The 19,964-nt window shown below is 41.9% G+C and overlaps 2 protein-coding genes across 4 annotated transcripts; one reads left to right on the top strand and one right to left on the bottom strand.

The window, feature by feature from the left end:
* Positions 1 to 523: 523 nt before the first annotated feature.
* On the bottom strand, positions 524 to 19,891 carry drc5 (dynein regulatory complex subunit 5). Of its 3 annotated transcripts, XM_089022482.1 has the most exons (9): positions 19,582 to 19,891; positions 19,277 to 19,447; positions 18,638 to 19,203; positions 16,597 to 17,046; positions 14,171 to 14,575; positions 13,928 to 14,075; positions 4,733 to 4,837; positions 4,561 to 4,657; positions 524 to 659 (listed from the first exon to the last, which is right to left on the bottom strand). In XM_089022482.1, the coding sequence occupies exons 2-6, from the start codon at positions 19,422 to 19,424 to the stop codon at positions 14,037 to 14,039; spliced, it is 1,608 nt and encodes a 535-aa protein (XP_088878608.1). In that variant the 5' UTR covers positions 19,425 to 19,447; positions 19,582 to 19,891; the 3' UTR covers positions 524 to 659; positions 4,561 to 4,657; positions 4,733 to 4,837; positions 13,928 to 14,036. The 3 variants fall into 3 exon arrangements, with proteins under 3 accessions (XP_088878608.1, XP_088878607.1, XP_088878609.1); XM_089022481.1 differs by lacking the exons at positions 524 to 659; positions 4,561 to 4,657; positions 4,733 to 4,837 and having other exon boundaries at positions 13,536 to 14,075; positions 19,277 to 19,891; XM_089022483.1 differs by lacking the exons at positions 524 to 659; positions 4,561 to 4,657; positions 4,733 to 4,837; positions 13,928 to 14,075 and having other exon boundaries at positions 14,325 to 14,575; positions 16,527 to 17,046; positions 19,277 to 19,891.
* tmem151ba (transmembrane protein 151Ba) lies at positions 531 to 13,352 on the top strand. Its single transcript, XM_089022485.1, has 2 exons — positions 531 to 665; positions 6,076 to 13,352. The coding sequence occupies exons 1-2, from the start codon at positions 573 to 575 to the stop codon at positions 7,507 to 7,509; spliced, it is 1,527 nt and encodes a 508-aa protein (XP_088878611.1). The 5' UTR covers positions 531 to 572; the 3' UTR covers positions 7,510 to 13,352.
* Positions 19,892 to 19,964: the final 73 nt, after the last annotated feature.

Below are 19,964 nucleotides of genomic sequence, written 5' to 3'. Positions count from 1 at the left end.
GATTCATAGATGATAATAATAATAATAATAATAATAATAATAATAATAATAATAATAATAATAATAATAATAAAATAATATTTTAAGCGCCTTTCAAAGTTCTTAAGGACACTTTAAGATCACAGACAAGCATAGGTATGTGTGGTACTTGCAGGTGAGAAGGTACCAATAATGGTGGGAGGGGGCGGGGTTCGCTTCCGTTGTCGCAGCTCCACCCACAATGGGCTCGCATGATTCGTGCACGCGCGTCGTTGTTATGAAGTGGCGTCGGCATGTCAACGCACACGTGCCCGCCGTCTTCTTTGTCCCCCTTCACGGCCACAACCGGGAACGGGTAGCTGACCCGACGGCCGTCTTTGTCGTTTCCGAGCATCCCTTGAAGTGCTCTCGTCTCGGCGTCCAGACGTCTCGTCGCTCGGTCTTTTCCACCGCTAAGGTTTTCATCTTTGCCCACCTGGAAGATGTTTTGGGTTCGCTTCGGGTTTTGCCCGTGTGTTTAGATTTCCAGCAACAGTGCTCACCTCTTTTGTCTACTCCAAAGCGGGGCTCCATGCCGGACTTCTTTTGTCATCATGTCCCCAGCGTCGGCCGCAGCGGCCAGTGAAAGCAGCACCTGCACCGTCGCCCCCGAAGAGGAGCCGGAGCCGGGCAGCCCCAGACTTGAGGTGAGGAGCGAGGGACGATCAGTTAGTTACGGTCGTATGCATTCAAATGGGACGGGAATTCAAGCCTACTATAATTGGAGTAATCAGTGCTGCTCCTCACAATATGGTCGACATAATCAGATTGTGCAGAACAAAGTGGTTGATTTTTAATTACTAATCAAGTTGAGCGCCAAAAATGTCCAAAATAGGGTTCAGGTACCTCTTGCAGGTACCCAAACTTCTGGCATGATACCAGTAACTGAAGCACTCCTAACATCGAGATATAAGGGGTTTGTACGAAAAAAGATTTGTCAGTCATAACTACAAAACGTGGGGAAAAAACATAGCGTTTTGTGCCACGTGATGATCGGAGTGATCATTCTGCTCCTTATAATCTGATTACATAATACATTATTTTTGAAGTATTTTTTCTCTATATTTAAGCATCGTTCTTATGTACCCAGTAATGTAATGACATAAAATATATAGTTCAGGAATAAGATTTGCTAACCCCCTCTAATCTGTTCCTACAAATATAAAACGATTAATTATCCATCATAAATCAGAATATATATTTTCAATATGGACAAAATATGACTTCATTGGACAGTTAGGGGGAAAAAAATCATACCAACTCTCGAGGACTTGCACACTGCAAGAATCAAGACAAAGGCACGAAAAAAATCCTACTGGGCCCTCCGCACCCTGCCCACCACCTTTTCCAGATACTCGCCTGATTTACACGAAGTCAAAGTCAGCTTTATTGTCAAATTTGCTAATATGCATGACATACAGCACAGATGAAATTACTGTCCTCTCGGCCCCAGCGTGCAAGGCACTTATTATGACTTTGACAAATAAAATAAACACGAAAACGTCAATTTGCCGGGAGAGAGAGGAGCCACTACGTGTTCAACACTAAGGAATCAGTTTAGATATGATTAGATTAGCCTTTATTAGTGTCCTACATACTTATTTGTCATGTCTTTTTTCTGATGTTGCTAGTGCAGCGTGCTCTACATACCTGGCCAATAAAGATGATTCTGATATTTTTTGGTAAGGGATGCTGATTTGGTTACTGACAGCACTCGCAACAAAGAGTCCAAATGTCAACTTTTATGTACCAAGGTGACTACGATGACGATGACACTTTCCCTCGAACAATGTAGAGGTTCACTCGCTTAAGTTCAGAACCGACTTTAAATGACTAGCTCAGTCAGCTACACTGGGCTCCAGTTAACCAACGTCCTAAATAAGGAGAACCATGATACACTGTGCTGTCTCAACAGCCCCCCCCCAAAAAAAATAAAAAATAAAATATGTATCCAGACAATGTTGTATTCATCCAAAGTCACCATGGAACAAACACAAACTGAATACATGCTAACCAAATATGGAATGACGGCTGAAGTAAAACTTGTAACTCCAATTTATCCATTACACAACAGCTCCTTTTTTATATAACATAAATGGTCTTATTACGTCAAGACAAAGTGTCCATTACTGTGAGAAGTGGCACTTAGGTCAAAAGGAATGACAGCGATTGTCTGTTATTGTAATCAGCCAGCGAATAGATAGCCATTAGCCAGTGAACAGAGCCATTAGCCAGTGAATAGCTATTAGCCAGTGAACATATAGCCATTAGCCAGTGAATAGATAGCTATTAGCTCAGCTGATGGCTATCTATTCGCTAGCTCGCGCTAGCTTGCTATCTATTTGAGTTACAATGGGGTTGAGTGAACGCTGGCGCATGTGGCTGCTGCTCACCTGCAGAAAAGATATCCTGTGACTGTAAAGTGTCCTTGAGTTTTTAAAGGCGCTTAGAAATTAAATGTATTCTTATTATTATTATTATCATCATCATTATCATCATTATTATTATTATAATACCCCCTTGTTTAAATTTCCCTTTAATAAAGAAATGTATAGAATTTTATTTCTACTTTTATTCCAGCCTGCCGTTTGCTGTTAAACAAATACAGTATAGCAATAATCAGGCCTTCCTGGTACTTTTGAATCCTGGCCAGGTTTGCATGGCAGCATTCCCAAAAAAGCGTGACTAACTCATGATCCAGGCACGGGGCTCACTCTCTACCCCCGAGGTGATGAAGGGCGCCACCAGCTTTACGCTACATAGCCAATCTGATGCACCCCCCCCTCGCCACCCACCCCCATCAACGGCTTGGCATCGAGTATGGACGTGAACTTGCATGCACATTGACTTCAGCGAACATGCAAAGTCAGACAGACACGCATCGGGGGGATTTCTGCCTATCACGGGCTGGTCTCTGCTTTGCAATAAGCGCAAAGTGTGACATGTGCGACCGCTCATGCATAAACGATGAAAAAGCACTTACAACACTGCATATTGGAATAAATATTTTATCTGCACGCGTCTTTGATTTTTGAGCCATTTTTATCTTCGGAGAGAGATTTTCTCCCAACTATGTTGGTGTCAAAGTCAAGGCCCTGGGAGCCAAATCTGGCCCGCTACATCATTTTCGTCGGCCCGCGAAAGCAAATCAAACTTGTGAAATTCCATGATGATTGCTAAAATCCGAATCAACATTTCAAATTGTCCCTTGTAAAGCAGAATAACAGTGATTTTTTTTTAAACTTCAAATTTAAAATTACCATATTTTCCGGTGTTTAAGGCGCATTGGAGTATAAGGTGTACCCCCCATGAATTTTGTATTTTCAAACTTTTTCCAAATATGAGGCTCACCAGAATGAAAAAAAAAAAGATGACCGGGTCCCGTTCGGACAAAACGGTCGTAAGTCAAACGGTCGTAAATCGAAAAGCATTCAAAATGGCTGACGTGAGGATCACGTGATCATAACAGATGACGACACGCTTGCATCTACTATACGACAGGATAGTATACGATGTCAATCTGTTGTTTGTAAGCAACATTTTCTATTGAATGCTATTATATACCAAAATGTTGACAGTTCATTTATAAATCTTATAACTTTTAGTGTCATTTTAACCATTTTATATTTCGTATATTTATATTTTTGTATTATCGATCTATTACTGTGTCAGCGCACACGCTTTCTGCTGACCCAAATACGCACGGCTTCCCACGCATGCGAGCTGTCCAAAAATCGCGTTCCCTTTTAATGCAGAAGACAGAAGACGTCACCTGTCTCAAAGAGGCGGCGCCGCCGACCGTGAGCCCGACGCGGTCTGGCGGTCCTAAGTACGGGTGGTCGTAACTCGCGCCGGTCCTAAATCAGATGCCACCTGTATATAATATAGAAATATATCTGTTTACCAAATATAAAGCACACCAAATTATGAGACGCTTTAGTAGAGGCTGGGGTTATGCTGATAGTAGTCACGAGACCTGTTGTGGCTCAATATTACTTCACATATAAGACGCAGGATCATCTTTTGAAGAAAATCAAGGCTTTTGGGTGCGCCTTATACACAGTTATTTGCTACCTTTTTTACGTTCTGTTTGTAATATGTGGAGGAGATTAAACATTTGAATCATTTCTCCAAATTCATAACGACCCTTCAGAGGAAACTAACTACAAATGGCCCTTTTTAGCCATTTAGCTTGTAGCAGACATGCACATTTCACCATGCTCAACTGGTGAAAAGGACGCTTTGGTCCTCTCTCCTTTCATCTATAGCTGCTTCATGCAACAAATAAGGTGTAGAAAGTGCTTAAGATTGAATGATTGTGTTTTTTTGTGTTGTCATATTATGTTTTTTGTTGTTCTTTTGATTTCAAGATGGCGCCTCGAGAGTGGCTGCTTTGACAGCACTTCCTGTATTTTGTTTTTGTACTTCTTCCAATCCAAAATACATATTAGTTTGACCCCCCCCCACCCACCCAATAAAAAAACCTGGACTCTTGTACTGTAAATGTGTGTTGATGCAATACAGCTACATATATCACTATACCTTTTCTTTGATACTTGCATTGTGTACTGTTTCAACCCCGGTCAAGGATGACGCTTCGTACTGATGTCACAACGTTTATTGTGGAACACCGCGAAAACTATAAAGGACATTTAAAAACAACAATTAACATTACAGTAAGTTCATCAAGTCATACAGCAAATTAATAACGTACCGTGTTCACCTTATTAACCCGAAAGTAGATAAACTTTGACGTAGACTTTAGACTGTCGTTCTATCTCTCTCTAGCATTACTCTCGTTCTGTCTCGAGCGATTACTCTGGTACATCGAAACACATGACACGGAAGCAGAAGTGATAATGACAAAACATTAGAAATAAAGTATTGAAGACGATTTTAAGACAAAACACACGTATAAAGGATCGCATAGAAACGTTAAACACTTTTACAGAACAACAACACCAAATCAATTATATTTTTGTTGTCGTGGCAACTAATGACAATATACCCGCCAGTTACATGTAGTTTGTTTATGAAACATTTTTTCACATTTATAGTATACATCTCAGTCTTCTGTAATTTTTACTATGCATACAGTGAGACCTCAACTTACAAACACCTTATCTTACAAACTTCAAATTTATGAAAATTAAACCTTATAATAAGCACTATTTTCATAATACACACCCACCACGGCTGGCGGAGTGATCTTCGGCGGAACCACACGACCGAACAGCACCTGAGGTTACGTTACCAACAGTCCTTAGGGAAGGTGACTCTCCTTCCATAAGCCATCAACGACCATCAAAAAGGTAAATAAAACTTTATTTTACAGCACAGTTTATTTCTTTAATTACAGTCTTCATGTAATGCACCTCTTTCCAAACAGCAATTCCCTTTGACCTTCAACCTCCAACGCCATTCCATTAAGCCATCAATGACCATCACAAATGTAAATAAAGTGACTATGATACAATGCACTGTATTTCTTTCATTACAATACAATAGCACATTTATTATACATAGAATAAGGTATGTTGTGTGTAGTTTTAAGGCTTATTTAGTTGAAAAGTATATTTTTATGGAAACCCGGGAACAGATTATTCCCATTTTAATGGTTTCCTATGGGAATTTTTTTTTTGAGATACACACTTTTCGCCTTACACACTCTGTCTGGGAACCAATTAAGTTTGTAAGTTGAGGTCTCACTGTATCTTGTTTTTTTTTCCTTTCCCACCTCCATCCCCTTTCAAATTGCTACTGCGGACTGCAAATTTCCCCATTCTGGGACGTTTAAAGGACAACCGACGCTTTGTGTCCATAATTTGTAAAATCACTTCAAATGACTTCTACTGAGCGTATTTTACAAAGATTCCAACGTATATAGCTATATTTTATGTTTTAAGACTCGCGCTGAATATTCAAGAAGTCTTGTTTTCGAGTTGATGAAAAAAAAAAACATCATCCCGGTTTACTTTTACCACCATATTTTATTTCTACTTCTGAGGCATATTTTTAGCCAACAATTAACCTCTGTGGTCTTCCCGCTGTGTGCAGCTTTGGCCTCAGAAACAATCCCTGCTCAAGTCCTTATGGCAGAAAACGCACTGGAAATGTCTTCTGCTCTCCCTGCTGATGTACACCTGCGTAGGAGCCATAACCTGGTGCCAGGTGACCACCGTCACTCGCCTTTCCTTCGACAGCGCCTACAAAGGCAAATCCATGATGTACCACGACAGTCCTTGCTCCAACGGCTACATTTACATCCCGCTGGCCTTCCTGGTCATGCTCTACGTGGTCTACCTTGTGGAGTGCTGGCACTGTTACACCAGGAACGAGATGCAGTACAAAGTGGACGTCGGCAACGTGGCCGAACGAGTCCAGAGGATGACGCGGGCCACGCCGTGCATCTGGTGGAAGGCCATCAGCTACCATTACGTGAGGAGAACGCGGCAGGTGACGCGATACCGCAACGGAGACGCCTTCACCGCCACTCAGGTCTACCACGAGAGGGTCAATACGCACGTGGCCGAAGCCGAGTTTGACTACGCCAACTGCGGCGTGAAGGACATCTCAAAGCATCTGCGAGGTCTGGAACGCTTCGCCATCACCAAGCTGAGGTTCACCAAGTGCTTCAGCTTTGCCAACGTGGAGTCGGAGAACTCTTATTTGACGCAACGGGCCAGGTTCTTCACAGAGAACGAAGGCCTGGATGACTACATGGAGGCCCGTGAGGGGATGCACCTCAAGAATGTCGACTTTAAGGAATACGTGATGGCCTTCACCGATCCGCGACACCTCCCCTGGTACGCGTCACATTCCGCTTTCTGGACGGCGGCGGCTTTGACTCTTTCCTGGCCTTTACGGGTGCTGACGGAATTCCGAACCGCCTGCGTCCACTACCACGTGGAGAAGCTTTTCGGTTTCGATTACATACCGCTGACGCCTTCCGAGGAGCGTCCTTATTGCAGGCACGTCCCGCGCGTTAACACGGTGGACAGCACCGAGCTGGAGTGGCACATTCGCTCCAACCAGCAACTGGTCCCTAGCTACTCCGAAGCGGTTCTCATGGATCTGGCCCAGGTCTCGGGCGGTTCCCAGAACTACGTTTGCCATCGCTACAGGCAGAACTGCCAGCGCTGCCGCCGCGCCATCAGTAGCTCCTCCATCTTCTCGCGCAGCGCCCTGAGCATCTGCAACGCGGCGAGTCCGCGCTTGCCTTTCAGCGCTAGTCGCTTCTCGCTAGGGCGTCTGTACGGATCCGGGCGGAGCTGCCTGTGGAGAAGCGGCGGGAGTTTGAACGAGCCCCCGAGCCGCCTCACGGAAAGCACCCGCTGCCTGTCGGGCCAGCAGAGCGAGGAGGAGAGCCCTCCGCCATACCAGGATGCTCTTTACTTTCCCGTGCTTATCGTGCACAATCACGAAGGCTGCCTCAATCACAATCATCGCTCCCTGCACAGAAACGGCTCTTGCGTGGAGACCTCGCTGTGACGCTCGGGGGAGCACAAAATGTCAGCGCTAAAACGGAAACAAAACATCACTCCAAAAAGTACACTGACAAAAAAAAAAAAACTTGTTTTCATTTACAGTGATACCTTGGCTTACGAATTTAATTGGTTCCCAGACAGAGCGTGTAAGGCAAAAAGTGTGTATCCCAAATATTAATTTCCCATCAGAAACCATTAAAATGAGAACAATCCGTTCCCAGGTCCCCATAAAACATAATTTTCTACTTTGCAATTTTCTAAACCTTAAAATTACACAAAATATACCTTATTTTATGTATAATAAATGTGCTATTGTATTATAATTAAAGAAATAAACTGTACTTTATAATAAAATTGTTTTATTTACCTGATGGTCGATGGCTTGATGGAATGGATTGGTCGGTTTCATCAGCATTAAACACTTGATGAGGAACGTAGCCTTCTTCTTTCACCATCTTTAGGAATGATCCCTTGTAGGTGCTTTCTCTGCAATAATTTTACCTTGTTCCTCACCAATTGTGTTCTGTTTAGCTGGGTTGATAGCTTTTTGCATCAAATGTACAGATGGCTTGTGCGGGTTATTTGTGGAGCCTGATTGATGGGAATTTTAACCTTGCAGTCTACACTGCCTTTGAACTATCAAAGTTGAAACCACTCCAAATTTCACTGTTTTCTATCCATTTTGTCACTCTCCCTCTGTCGTCTGCCTGTCTCTTTAATGTATAAACCAGTGGTCTCCAACCTTTATGGCGCCATGGACAGGTTTAATGTCAGACAGGCGGATAAATACAACAAAATATATTGATACGACAGCCATGGAAACAACAAATGTGACATCGTCTCTGCCCCTTAATGCTCTATGATCACCATGGTAATGTTTAAACGTGCCTTCAAAATAAGATACAGCACAAAAACAAGTACAAAACGCATGAAAAATACAACTCACTACAACTAAATCAGTTATCTAATCTTTCGCAAATGACATATCACTCATTGTGGCACTCTGTGTGTATCGCGAAAAATAGTTTGTTTGCCAAGGTAACATTTTCATAAATTTAACGTTCGTTAACCAAAACGTTCGTAAGCCAAGGGGTTCGTAAACCGAGGTATCACTGTACTCACGAAGAAATCTGGTCCCGTTTCTCTTCGGTTGTGCTGTATGAATGACAACATGGCGGTTAATTCAACCTTTCGCCATTTCGTCCTACCTGTCAATCAATGTCAAGAGCAAAAATGGATTAAAAAAAACATTATTTGCAAATCACACGACCACTCAAATCAGGATGTTTCAAGTTATCGGTCACAAAAAAATCTGACATGAAAATGTCTGAAATAATTCAGCGAAAAATGGAATGCCAAAACGGCTTTGATAGCGATGCTGAAATAAGCCGTTAGCAGAAATGGCTCGGCGGCGATGACATTATACTTCCTGGCTTGGTAAATATAGCAACATGGATTATTAATAATTCAGCAGAGGAGCGCCAAAGGACACAAAGCACTACACTCTTTTTTTTTCAAGGGTTTCACACTAAATATTGTATCAATGCCAATTAGATGCCATTAAAAACTTGTGTCAGAACTCGTTACATCTTGACTTTTAATACTTGGCAATATTATGATGATTTTATTATTTAGCCTACTTCAACTCATTCACTGCCGGACATGCAAAAATGTGTCCACTCCAGCGCCAGGGTTTTTGTCATATTCACTCAAATTATAGGACCCACAGAACATTGAGTTTTAGGACTACATAAATATTCAATGCCGCGTGAGAAACCTTAGACTCTCTTCTTTCATCAGAAAAGAATGAGCTAATTCCCAAGTTCTATGGGTCTGGAGTTATCTGAGCTTGAAATGAGGGTGGCTGTCCAAAATACAATGCAATACATACATTTTGATTTATATAGCGCTTTAACAATGGCTGAAGCTGTAACAAAGCGTTAACATGGAAAAAAGGCAAATGCTGCCCCTTGTGGATAAGAAAAAAACATTGCCAGATGCAATGTCCAGCGCTTTATCGGCACCCCCCGCAAGATAAACCAAAAACCAAACAAATTCGGGAATGGCGATCCACGCCCAATTTTCAATTCCCGAATATATTCGGGCATAGCAGTGTATGAGTCAAAGGATAAACGCCGTCACTTTTTTGTTTTTTAACTGACATCAGAAAACCGTTTTAAAGCATCTAAAATACCCAAAACACTCAGTATGATATTTTTTAGTCAAATGCAAAACACCAATAAAAATGACTTCAAGTGTCCAAAATCTGCAAAAAATTGAGCTGCGAATTGGGCATTTTCAGAAAGTCCCGCCCCCAGTTCATGACGTCACGCCAAGACGTCTTGCATTGCTGGAGAATCAAAACAATGGCTTCAGATTCGGAGAATATACTTTCTTGTTACACATCCAGTTATGAATATGATTCAAATAGTTCTGAAGAGGAAAGCATACATGTTTGCAATCGATTAAAGAATTTATTTATGCCATTTTGAGGCAACATTGGGGGGAAATCTCTCACCCAAAAAAAGAGGCACAAAATGGTGACCTCCTGTGCCCACCTCCGTTTCCACAGGCTGATAAATTCCTTATATGGCGCTTGGACGCCGTCTTCTGGCCTTCTGGCAGCTTTTGGGTGCAACACGAGGTCCCCAGACCAAACAAGTACAGCAAAATACATTGATGTGATGGAAGGACCGCTAGAATGCGTCTTTTTTACGGTCAGGGGCGGTCCTTTACTGACGTCACGTACAGACTCGTCACCAACTCAAAAACAAGACTTCTTGAATATTCAGCGCGAGTCTTAAAACGTAAAATATAGCTATATGCGGTGGAATCTTTGTAAAATACGTTCAGTAGAAGTAATTCGAAGCCATTTTACAAATTATGGACACAACTTGTCCGGAGACGTCGGTTGTCCTTTAGTGCAATTGATATGACCAACAAAATATTTTCCCCCTTTTTCCTCCATACCAAGTTTACACTTGGGTGTGTCTTTGTGCATGTCCTCTTTTTTTACTGTTTCAACTACAATGAACGTTTTAAAATATTATTTTTGCATTGCTGATGTTGAAATAGAGATGAGGCAAAGCTGGATGCTGTGGCAGCTGTTGATGCATATCAGAGGGCTGGCTCTCAGAGACGCTGAAAATAGGCGGGGGGAGTCGAGGAGGGTTGGGGGGGCTGCACTCACGTCTGATAGTATCACATGTAATAATGCGAGAAGATGGCTCAAAAGAACTGAGGGCCGCGATGCGCATGTCAGGTCGAAGGAATGTTCATGAAAATCGGGGAGTGCCGTAACTTTTCAAGCGGATATGAAGGACGACATGGCTCTCTGGGTGAAAACGAGGTTGAAGGAGATCATTCTGTTAAGTTTTCTTACAATAATTAGCACCAATAATTTTACCAGATGGGCAAATGCTGAGTATCTTCCTGAACAATGACATGCAGTTATTAGAAAACGTTTTTTGTTCCCCCTCAAAAAAAGGAGCACCATGTGTGTATAATAATAATAATAATAATACATTTAATTTACAAGTGCCTTTCAAAACTCTCACGGTCACTTTACAGTCACAGGATACATTATTCCATAACGTTATTTAGGATTTAGATTGAAACTGTGCACAGAATGAAAAAGGCTGCATTATTTGCAAAAGGGACATTAGGGTTTTTCACAGTATATTTAGAGTTCTTTTATTATTATTATTATTAACGTTATAGGTAATACGCAGAAAATTAGAATATCGTGAAAAAGTTCATTTATTTCAAACTTAAAAGGTGAAAAATAAATATTTAGACTAATAACATGCATTGCAAGATATTTCATACATATACTGTACATACATACACACATGCGTGCACGCAAGCGCACGTGCCTATACACGTACACGCTTATCCACGTACACGCCTATACACATACACACGTACACACACACCTATACACATACACGACTATACACATACACACGTACATGTATATGCCTATATACATACACATGTATATACCTATATACATATGTATATACATATGTAGATACGTATATACATATATATGGATATACATATGCATATACAGTATACAATGTTTTTTCAGCTCTAACCATTTCCACTCTTCTCAGATGACTTTTTTTGTATCTTCCAAAAAGGATGAGGACCTTTCTAAGAATCAGTGTTGGGATATTACAGCCAACGATACATACGCTTGCATTTGTTATACATAAAGTCACCAGAGCCAAGTTGTGCTTCTAAGTGTCATTAGCAACACTTATACCAAGCAATCTACTGCAACAGAACAGTGCCATAAAAGACTGTAAAAAATGATATTATGACTGTTAGTCAACGCACTGAACCCTTTGGGCAAGTAATAACTCCATTTTATTTATTTATTTATTTTCTTGGTCAAGTGTTCGCGGCAGTTTATCTTTTTTATGTAATGCTTGCAGTCCTGTCTGGAGATTGTCAGGCTACTCTGCATCAAACAAGAGGAGGCAGGGGGGGGGGGGGGGCGACAACCGGACTAAATCACTTACAAGAGGCTGGCTATCAATATTTAAAGGACAACCGACACAATTTTTTTGTTTCCTAACTGACATTAGAAAAACGTTTTATAGCATCTAAAATACCCGAAACACGCAGGCTGATATTTTTAGTCAGATACAAAACACCAATAAAAATGACCTAAAGTGTCCCAAAACTGCCACTGCCATGAGCTCGGCAAGCTTTCAGAAAGTCCCGCCCCCTTCTTCGTGACGTCATGCCACAATACTCCTTCACAAACTGCCTTGCTCCAGAATCAAAACAATGGCTTCAGAGAGTTCAGATTCGGAGAAGGTGCGTGCGTTCTTGTTAGTCACCCAGTTATGAATATGATTGAAATAGCTCTGAAGAGGAAAGCATAAATGTTTGCAATCGATTAAAGAAGTACTTCCGTCTGATTTTGAGGCGTCTGGACTCCAGTGTAGCGCCCAGAAAATGCACATGATGGCGCACAAGCTCCGTTGGAAATGGGCTGATTTGTCTGCTGAGAATTTGTGTCAACTAGTATCAAATAGTAGTCTTGGTGCAACAGACAACGATTCACCGTGGCGTTATTTATATAGTTTTCCTTCTAATTTCGCGATCAACACAGTGTTTTCAGATGAAAAAAATAGTAGCCAAAATGCATTGCATGTCACTTTCTCAGTCAGGGGCGTTCCCTCCGTGACGTCACTTAGGGCATTGCCATCAACTCGAAAACAAGACTTCATGAATATTCAACGTGAGTCTTAAAAGGTAAACTATAGTTATATGCGGTGGAATCTTTGTAAAATGCGCTCAGTAGAAGTCATTTGAAGTGATTTTACAAATTATGGACGCAACTTGTCCGGCGGTGTCGGTTGTCCTTTCGGTCTCCAAAATAATTTGTGTATTAATGGTTATTGTGATATACAATGATACCTCGGTTTACGAATCCCTTGGTTTACGAAATTTTCGGTTTACGAACGTTAAATTTATGAAAATTTAACCTTGGCATACGAACTATTTTTCGAGATACACACACGGAGCGCCCCAATGAGTGATGTGTTGTTCGTGAACGAGCCTGTTCTCCAACAAGAAAATGGCAGCCGACTCATTTTTGTCCTCTATTCCCCACCCCCAGTCTTGGTTAAAGTGACGTGATTGGTCAAGAACAAGGTAAAATTATCACAGAGAAAGCACCTACAAGGGATTATTTGCTTAAGATGGTGAAAGAAGAAGGCTACATTCCTCATCAAGTGTTTAATGCTGATGAAACTGGCCACTCCATTCATCGAGCCATCAACAACCATCACAAAGGTAAATAAAACTACTTCATTATATAGTACAGTTTATATCCGACCCTGTTTGCCTTTCTTGCGTGCAAAAATACCATAGCACATTTATTATCGATATAACGATAAAATTATAAGGTATATTTTGTGTAGTTTTAAACGGCTTAGAAAATTAGAAAGGCAATAGTAATTCTGAGTTTATTTCTTTAAATACCATAGTTTTTATACATAAAAATAAGGTATATTTTGTGTACCTGGGAGAAAATTAGAAAGTAGTAAATTATGTTTTATGGGGACCTGGGAACGGATTACTCTCATTTTGATGGTTTCCTATGGGAAATACATTTTTGGGATACACACTTTTCGCCTTACACACTGTCTGGGAACCAAGTACGTTCGTAAGCCAAGGTATCACTGGATTCATAACATGAAACACTGTCACGGTTTTCCACATGACTGAATGAACAGGAATGTTTGAGAAGTTGTCGGATGTTGTTCTACTGATGTTTGTCATTGTTTGATCAATCATGCTTTAGTTGTTCAGTAAAAGTATAGAAACTATAGTAAAGAAGTGTCACCCTCTGAAGACGGTCAAAATTACTCCTGTCGACAAACATTTCATGCGCTACCCACCTGTTATGGACGTTTATTCATGAAGCTTTTTGGACACTTGGATTGACTTGGTTGTCCAATTATATGCGATATGCTGCATAAAAATATTCAAAATATCAAACTATTGACATCAGGTACTGGTGGTGGAAGGGTTCGCGTCGGAGGGTGCCTGTTGATGCAAAAAACAAAAAATAATAAATAGAAAGGGCATTTTTGCTCGACTGCACGTCAGATTTTAAGAGTATAAAAAGGCTGTACGTGTACCTTGTTGTGTTGTTCTTGTCCCTCGTCATCTTGTTTTTGTCCCTCATCATCTTGTTCTTGTCCTTTGTCGTCTTCTGGTTGGACTTGATCATCTTGAGGTTGATCTTCCTCTTCCTCCTCCACCTCCTCCTCCTCATCCTCTTGTGATTTTTCCTCATCGGTTTGTGCTCGCTCCTCATCGCCTTGTTCTTGCTCCAAGGGCTCATCGGCGCAGGCCACTTGGTGGACGACGGAGGCGCTCTCGTTGGCGCTAACCACCCGGCGGGTGCGGGAGGCGCTCTTATTGGCGCTAACCACCTGGTTGATGGTGGCCGCGCTTTGCTCGTCGATATCGGTCAGGCGGACGTCGCATTCTGTTAAGCAGCTGTTTTGAGCGATGGCCTCCTCCAGCGCTTTGCCGCCATCCTGATCGCAGGGGGGAACAAGTGTCGATCATCTTTAGGACTGAATTTGTAAACTTTTAACACCAAAGAACCACATTAACTCTTTCACTGCCATAGCTGATTTTTTTCAGCAATTGAAAACCATGACGTGGAATGCACCATTCCCGAATTTGTTTGCGTTGTTTTTTCTTGTAAGGGGGTGCGAATGTAGCTTTGGTCAGACCTCTGGCAATGTTTTTCTCTCCCACGAGGGGGCAACATTTGCCGTCTGTACAGCTGCCCCCATTTCAAGCTCAGATAACTCCAGAGCCATTGAACTTAGGAATTAACTCTTTCTGAATTCATACGAGAATTGATAAGTGTCACACGGAGCGCCATTCAGGAATTTGTTTGGGTTTTTCTTGCAGGGGGTTCCGATAAAGCGCAGGTCAGATCTCTGGCAATGTTTTGCCCAAAAATATCCTGCGACTGTAAAGTGTCCTGGAGAGTTTTGAAAGGCGCTTATAAATGAAATGTATTATTATTATTATTATTAAAAGTCTTGAAATGTTTTCGAGAAAGTCTCAAATATAAGCATAAGATATTTTTTTCCTTAACTCATTCACCAGACGTGCAAAACAGTGCCCACTCCAGTGCCAGGGTTTTTGTCATTGTCACTCGAATTCCAGGACCCACGGAATATTCAGTTTTAGGACTACATCAACATTCTATTCAGCGCAAGAAACCTTCCACTGTTTTCTTTCATAAGAAAAAAAATATGTATATGGAGTTATATGAGCTTGAAATGAGGGTGGTCATCCAAAATACATACTATACTGACATATTGGTTTATATAGCACTTTAACAGCTGAAGCTGCAACAAAGCGCTAACATGGGGGAAAAGGAAATGCTGCCCCCTTGTGGAAATATATAAACATTGCCATAGGCCATGGCCAGCGGTTTATCAGCACCCATGCATGAAAAAACAAAACCCGATGACATTTGGGAATGGCGCTCTACGTCGTCATATTTTCAATTCCCAAATAAATTTGTGAATGGAAGTCTTCTTTTCCTTTCGGCTTTTCCCTTCAAGGGGTCGGCACAGCAAATCAGTGTCCTCCATCTTGCGAATGAGTTAAAGGACAACCGACGTCTCTGGACAAGTTGTGTCCATAATTTGTAAAATGGCTTCAAATGACTTCTACTGAGCGTATTTTACAAAGATTCCACCGCATATAGCTATATTTTAACACTCGCGCTGAATATTCAGGAAGTCTTGTTTTTGAGTTGGTGACGAGTCCGTACGTGACGTCACTAAAGGACCACCCGATGACCGTAAAAAAAAGACGCATTGTAGCGGTCCTTCCATCACGTCAATGTATTTTGCTGTACTTGTTTGGTCTGGGGTCCTCGTGTTGCACCGAAAAGCCGCCAGAAGGCCAGAAGAGGGCATCAAAGCGCCATATAAGGAATTTATCAGCATGTGGAGGTGGAAGCCACGGAGGTGGCCACAGTAGGTCGCCAATTTGTGCCTCTTTTTTTGGGTGAGAGATTTCCCCCCCAATGTTGCCTCAAAATGGCACAAATAAATTCTTTAATCGATTGCAGGCATGTATGCTTTCCTCTTCAGAACTATTTGAATCCTATTCATAACTGGATGTGTAACAAGAAAGCATATTCTCCGAATCTGAAGCCATTGTTTTGATTCTCCAGCAATGCAAGACGTCTTGGCATGACGTCACGAACTGGGGGCGGGACTTTCTGAAACTGGCCACTTGCGGGTTCATTTTTTTTGCAGATTTTGGACACTTTAAGTCATTTTTATTGGTGTTTTGCATTTGACTAAAAATATTATACTGTGTGTTTTGGGTATTTTAGATGCTATAAAACGTTTTTTCTGATGTCAGTTAAAAACAAAAAAGTGACATCGGTTGTCCTTTAATGCGGAAGTCAACAGGGAATTTTTCTTGATAATAATATTGATGCACCCTCACCAGTCTCAACCCAGCGGTTCGATTCCAAATGTATGTGTGGAATATTCCACACTTGCTTCGACACACTCACCACACCCAGTTTGTTGCAGGAGAGGTTGATGGTCTTGAGCGTTTGATTTGTAGCCAGCACTTCGGAGAGCAAAATGGCAGTAGGCCCGGTCAAGAGGTTGGCGCCCAGGTGCAGATGGAGCAAAGTGCTATTGTTCAGCAAAGCCCCGACGGTTGCTTGCCCGCCCTCGTCCGTCACGCGGTTGATTCTGAGGTTGAGTGACAAAAGGGTGCAGTTATTGGCCAAGGCGTCAGCAATGGCGGTGGCTCCCACGTCTCGAATCATATTGTCGCTCAAGTTGAGGATCTCCAGTTTGCTGCTATTGATTAGCTTGCCGACAGCTTTGGCCCCCTTATCTCCAATCACATTGTGAGAAAGGTTGAGCTCTCTCAGGGAGGGGTGCTCCGCGAGGTGTTTAGCGATCAACTTGCACTTTTCATCATCAATGTGACTTTCGTAGAGTCGTACCACCTGCAGAAATGGAAAGCAGATTTGGAGTTACATGAAACCACGGCCGTGCTGCTCTTGTTGTGATAAACGTACCTTTAACATAATGTCAGTAAATCGCTAACATTTTTTCAATGGAAATTTGGGAATACAGATGCTCCCCAACCTGCGAACGGGATACTTTCCGAACTGTTGTTTCTAAGTTGAATTTGTTCGGAAGTGGAATTTGTTCATAAGTTGAATTTAGTTTAATAAGTTGCTTCAGTGTTATATTTTGTATGGAGTGTATGCAGGTTGCGCACAATCGCGGAAGAAGATTGCTTACTCTTCGTGACATTTTGTCCTCTGATATTCATTTACACCACAGGTGTCAAAGCCAAGGCCCGTGAGCCAAATCCGGCCCGCCACACCATTTTGTTCGGCCCGCGAAAGCAAATCTAACTTGTGAAATTCCATGATGCTAAAGTACAAAAAAAAAATCTAAATGTCGTATATAAACCACAATAACAGTCATTATTACTTCAGATTTGAAAACTAGTCATCCTCTCGTCTTTCATCTAGAACTGCTTCATGTCACAAAGAGGGTACAGCAAGTGCTGAAGAATGAATGACTCTCTGTGTCTGTGTTGTCATATTATTTGTTGTTTCATTTTTTTTTACTTCAAAATGGCACCGCGACAGTGGCTGCCTTTACAGCAGCTCCTGTATTTTTTTTCTACTTCGTTCTTTCCTTTCCTCTTCCTTTCATAACTTTGCTGCTGTGTTACTTCTGGGTATAGAGAATGCTGGCGCGAGTGGCTGCCGCTGCTCACCCCCACAAAAAATCCCATGACTGTAAAGTGTCATTGAGAGTTTTGAAAGGCGCTTAGAAATTAAATGCATTATTATTATTATGGCATGCGGATCAAAGATGGAGGACACTGATTTGCTGTGGCGACCCCTTGATGGGAAAAGCCGAAAGGAAAAATTATTATGGCTTATATAAGTACAGTGATACCTTGGCTTACGAACTTAATTGGTTCCCAGACAGTGTGTAAGGCGAAAAGTGTGTATCCCAAAAATTCATTTCCTATTGGAAACCATTAAAATGAGAATAATCCGTTCCCAGGTCGCCATAAAACATCATTTACGGTATAATAAAGTTTTTTATTTACCTTTGTGATGATCGTTGATGGCTTGATGGAATGGAGTGGTCGGTTTCATTAGCATTAAACACTTGATGAGGAACGTAACCTTTCACCATCTTGAGGAATGATCCTTTGTAGGTGCTTTCTCTGTGATAATTTTATTTAGTTCCTCATCAATTGTGTTCTGTTTAGCTGGGTTCATAGATTTTTGCATCAAGTGTACAGTTGGCTTATGCGGATTGTTTGTGGAGCCTGATGGATGGGATATTTTAACCTTGCAGTCTACACGCTGCCTATGAACGATCAAAGTTGAAACTCTCTCACTGTCGTCTACCTGTCTCTTTAATGTTTAAACCACACCCCCTCACTGCTGCGTTCTTGACCAATCACATGGCTTGAACCAAAGACTGAGGGTGGGGAACAAAGGACAAAAACAGTCGGCTGCCATTTAGATGAACATGCTTGCAGACATTTTCTAATTACTGTACCTTTAGGGTTTTGCAGGCCTCAAGGGCCATGGCGAGTGTCTCGCTATCTCGTTCGGCCATCTCAAACATCTTCCATTCAAAGTTCATCCCACACTGCTTGACCCAGTAGGTCAAATGCAACTCCTCCAGGGAGCTCAGATGATTTAGAAGATTACGGAAATCAAAGTGTTCCATATGTCCCGCGTCCGAGTCTGTTTCGCTGAGCCAGTCGACCGCGTCGCCATTTCCAACCTTGGCATCTTTGATGGGCGGCAACATCTGTGAGATGTCCAACCTCCTCACGTAAGCTTCACACAATGGGATCTCATCACTGACAACCCGAATTTGGGTCGTCTCCGGGATGAAATGCTCGATAATATTTTCCAGGTGCCTCTCAAAAAACATTTGCTTCCAGCTGTGGTTGTAGCGAGACACGTCACAAATTTCCCAGCGTTTCTCACAGCAACGGCGCCAGTAGACGCCGTCATCGACCAAGTTGGCGGTCACAGGAAGTGGTAGAGAAGGAGACAGTCTTTCCTGCACAAAGTCTCTCTGGCTAGGTGTAAGCTCCTCGTAGATGGGGGTGTCTGCCACAGATGGAGCTTTGAGTCATGACTTCAAAATCCGATCTGATGGTTGCCGGTAAAAAGATTGACATACCCTCAAAGTTTCTCACGATGCATTCCAGGCAGAGAGTTGATAAAAAGGGCACAAGGCCCAATGACCAGTTTGGGTTCTCGGCAATGATTCTCCTCAATCTCCTGCTGTCCACACCCAGCATGGTTGGGCCTCCAGTGAGCCTCGACATGATTGCAGGGGGTTTGTGAAGAACTACAAAAGAAAAAGGGAAATAGGTATCATGCACTTTGTGAATATGTGATATTAAACCACAATATTTGAAGAGGTCATTCTGTGCCATAGATGAAATCAGAATGTTTCTATACTTAGCCAAAAATATCATATACCATTAAAATGCGACAACACTCAAGCAAAAAGGATTGAATCTGCACAAAAGAAAGACATTTATCAAAAAGAACACATTTATATCAAGTGAGTTAAGTCATCATGCTAACATTAAATCGTCATGGGAACACAAACTCTGTAGCAAAGTCAAATTGATCTCGTCTGTAAACTCTACCGTCTATTTAATAGGACAAGATTCGGGGTAATATCCTTCGTCTTAGATTGTTGGTAAAATAAAAACAATTGAATTCAATCTGAAGTCACATACCGGGAGTCTTGGCAAGGGACGCGTATCCATGGTAACCGTAGTACAGTAGTTCCACAAGGCTATTCTCATGATTAATGAAATGCTGCCACCCGCAGGACGTTTAAGGAAACGCAACCA

This window comes from Hippocampus bargibanti, linkage group LG19, assembly GCF_051943395.1.
Source record: "Hippocampus bargibanti isolate YZ-2025 linkage group LG19, ASM5194339v1, whole genome shotgun sequence".
Classification (NCBI taxonomy): Eukaryota; Metazoa; Chordata; class Actinopteri; order Syngnathiformes; family Syngnathidae; genus Hippocampus; species Hippocampus bargibanti.
Note: the sequence above shows the minus strand (reverse complement) of the source record. Positions and strands in the feature narration are given on the sequence as shown.